Source organism: Sinocyclocheilus rhinocerous, unplaced genomic scaffold (assembly GCF_001515625.1).
Source record: "Sinocyclocheilus rhinocerous isolate Xijiao unplaced genomic scaffold, SAMN03320098_v1.1 scaffold631, whole genome shotgun sequence".
NCBI classification, from domain to species: domain Eukaryota; kingdom Metazoa; phylum Chordata; class Actinopteri; order Cypriniformes; family Cyprinidae; genus Sinocyclocheilus; species Sinocyclocheilus rhinocerous.
In genome coordinates, this window is record NW_015656501.1 from 255,323 (window position 1) to 259,032 (window position 3,710).

General features: G+C 43.2%; 1 protein-coding gene across 1 annotated transcript in view; it reads right to left on the bottom strand.

Moving 5' to 3' along the window:
• The window catches only part of LOC107720145 (gap junction alpha-5 protein-like), an 11,106-nt gene continuing 7,396 nt past the window's right edge, over positions 1 to 3,710 (bottom strand). Inside the window, exon 2 of the mRNA XM_016527776.1 lies at positions 1 to 1,314. Coding sequence (XP_016383262.1) covers positions 94 to 1,299 — 1,206 coding nt within the window. The 5' untranslated portion in view covers positions 1,300 to 1,314 and the 3' untranslated portion in view covers positions 1 to 93. The remainder of the gene's footprint in view (positions 1,315 to 3,710) is intronic.

Here is a 3,710-nt window from a genome sequence, read left to right on the forward strand (position 1 = left end):
CAAGCATGCACACCCCTCGCATCCATATCTCACATCTTAAGGCTAGTTCACCCTCCCAGCTTCTTTTCCTCCGGGGTGGTCCTTTAATCCAACCTACACGGCCAGATCACCTGGTCTGTCTCGGTTACTACTAGTACCACTGGTCTTGCTAAGCCGGCGCTTGTCTCTGAAGTAGCCTGGTTGGGGAGATGGCGTGGAGGGGGCGCTGGGTGTCATCTCACCCGGGACTCGAGTCTCAGGACTCTCGTAGCTCATCTGCAGGAAGTCCACGGCCGGCTCCAGATCATCGTGGCTGTGGTGATGCCGCTCAGTGGCCATGTTGACGGAGTTCTGCTGGTGGGCCAGGCGGTTGGTGAAGGGCTGGCAGGTTTGGTGGATGTGATGAAGATGGTGGTGATGCAGATGCGGGGGTGATGTTGGACCTTGGCTTGACGCTAGGCACTGGTTGAAATCTGGGGGTGGGGTGCAGGTTTGGGAGGGATGTGGCTGTGCTGTTTCACGCAGTTCCATTGGAATACTCGTCTTGCCAGGCTGGGCTACAGAAACAACTTTAACGGTTTTGCTTTTGACATCACTGGCATTTTTGTCAGCGTATTTTCGAAGGCGTTGCTTGCACTGTTTCCATCCAAGGTGGTACAGTTCTAACACACTGAGGAGCAGTGAAACAGCTGCCACTGCCAGCATAAACACAATAAAGACGTTTTTCTCAGTTGGACGGGACATGTAACAATTCACACGGTTGGGACAAGGTGACATGTTACAAGGATACAGAGCATTCAGGAAGATTCCATACAACATGTACTGGATAACAATGAAGGTCACTTCCATGACCAAGCGGATCACAATACTCAGGACGTATGTCTGCAGCAGCGCCCCCTTTAGGCGGATATTTGTTTTTGGATATTTGAATTTCTCTTTCTGTTCCAAATACTCCTGCTCTCCTTTGCCCTCCTCACCCTTCTCCTCCTGCTCCTTCCGTTTCCGCTTCTCCTCCATGCGGACAGTGTGCATGGCATGGCCCATGTAGATGAGCGATGGTGTTGATACGAAGACGATCTGCAGCACCCAGTAGCGGATATGGGCAATGGGGAAAGCTCGGTCATAACAGACGTTGGTGCAACCGGGTTGCAGTGTGTCACACATGAAGTCGGACTGCTCGTCGCCCCACGATGACTCCGCCGCCGTGCCCAGCACCAGGATACGGAAGATGAACAGCACGGTCATCCACACCTTCCCCACTATTGTGGAGTGCTCCTGCACCTCCTCCAGAAAATTACCCAAGAGACTCCAGTCTCCCATCACTCCACGCCAACACTATTGATGCGGAGAGAGCAAAAAAGAAAAAAAGAGATTGGCATTGAGATAATTTTTCAATACCAATGACATGCATACCACTGAAAAATAGCAATGCAAATACCAATGAAAAAAGTTTTGTGAAAAACTGTTTATTCCCTCTAGGAAATGTATTTATTTATTTTTCTTCGTTAAAAAAGGTTTATACATGGTTATATTGTTCATATATTTGTTATTCAATAAATTTTAAAAAAGTCTCTACATAACCAATCACGTGAGAGGTAACCATCCAAGCCAATCAGCTTTTAGAATAATTGTAGCACGTCATCAAGCTAAATAGTATTCGAAAATAGAATTAGTATGTAGGTCTACTACTTCCGGTTAGAATTCGAAGTGCAGATTGATGCACACTCTAACGGCTAATATTGCCCACAACACATTGCGCGGTGGACGAGGATTCAATTAGAACTACAAACACGTTTAAATGTATAATTATGCAAACACATGAGCAGAGTTCTTGGCATGATAGACCCGCGACTAGCAAATCAACGTGCCTCTTAATTTCTCTCCAATACGGTAGGAAATCAAATTAAACTAAATGTGGATGAAGTTAACTGTGATAAGATGATTGACAGGGCAGTTTAAACAGAACAGAACAGTGACAGAATGCACGTAACTAAGCAACAGAGCGTCCGTTAAAGAAACAGCTATGACGAAGTAGTATGTCCCAAAGTTTGCCTACCATTCTTCTACATACTCAAAAGTATGTACTTTTTCTTCACAAAAAGAGTACATACTTTTAGGGCATAGTATAAGTAGGCGAATTGGGACGCAGCATATGTCTGTAGATGGCGCTGCTCTGTTGGTTTATGACAGTGGTTCTCAAACCTCTCCATGAAGTAACCCCAGCACTGCACATTTTGTATGTCTCCCTATATCTGACACACCCACTTCAGGTCTTGCAGTCTCCACTAATGAGCTTGTAACAGTTAAATGTTACTTAGGGTGTAATTCTACTACCCATCATTAGGGGTACTTCTATGAGTAATAGTTATAAGCTGATGAGTTGAATCAGGTGTGATAGATGAGGAAGACAAACAAAATGTGCAGGGCTGGGGGTACTCCAGGACAGGTTTGAGAACCACTGGTTTACGTCATCGATAAGTCTTGTGTAGTTGACTGGAGAGAATACAATATGGCAGGGGTGTCCTGGAGGACTACTGTCCTCTTCAGAGTTTAGCTCCAACCCTAATTAAACACACCTGAACCAGCTAATCAAGGTTTTACTAGGCATACAAAAACTTCCAGGCAGGTGTGTTGAGGCAAGTTGGAGCTAAACTCTGCAGGACACCGGCCCTCCAGGACCGAGTTTGGACACCCCTGCAATACGGCAATCAAGATTTTTTTTAATATATCAAAGGGATTTCAGTTGTGTACGTGTGCATCAGTAAGTAGATCAAAATAATGCAATGCAAAGTGGATTTTAGTGGATGTAAGTGAAATCAGTTCACCTCATGTTTACATAGGTGACCTATAGCAGAGTAACCCGAGCTCTGTGTTATCACATTAACTGTGAACATGATCCACTAAAGTTTGACAAAGTGTCCAAATGCTTTTATGTCTTTCTTTTGAACGATATTATCTATTGTTTTATCATTTAAAACTAATTTAAAAACTTATTTTTGTGAAAAATGTGCTTGTGCTTTCAAATACAAAGACACTGCATCTGAAAAGACTCTCAATGTTCTTGTGATCCACCTAACTTTTTCAGAGGATTCACATGCTGTGTGGCATGATACTGTATATTGAATATTTACAGTAGGGCCTGAGAGGGGAGCACTATGAACTTAAACACAGGCGTGACTGTTCTAATTTTAGTCTGGTCTGCTCCATTTTTTTGGGGTAGGATGGGAACAGTGGTCTTGGCAGGGTAGATCAGGGCAATGTGATGCCAAGGGCCCTGAGAACCGCCGCTCTGAATGACCCTGTCCAGGACTACATAGGGTTATCATTTTACCACATTACAGCAGTCTCCCAACTACATCACGTGTACCAGCCTTTGTGCTTCTGTTTTTGTCCCTGCGTGAGTGATGAAGCTATTAGGATGCTGCATGGACTAACTGAACTTCTCAACATAGAGACAAATCAAATGGGGCCAGTGTTGCAAGTTCAGACAAATATGGCAGGCTGAGAAAGCAGACCAGTTTTTTTTATATAAAATTTATTTTTAACATTTAAAATCTGTAAAAACTTTTATCTTTATTTTCTGTATTATATATACATGTATGTGTGTGTGTGTGTGTGTGTGTGTGTGTATATATATATATATATATATATATATATATATATATATAGGGCTAAAAGTTTGTTGAAATCAAAACAACTTCTTTTAGCATTAAATATTTCTTAAGCTATGT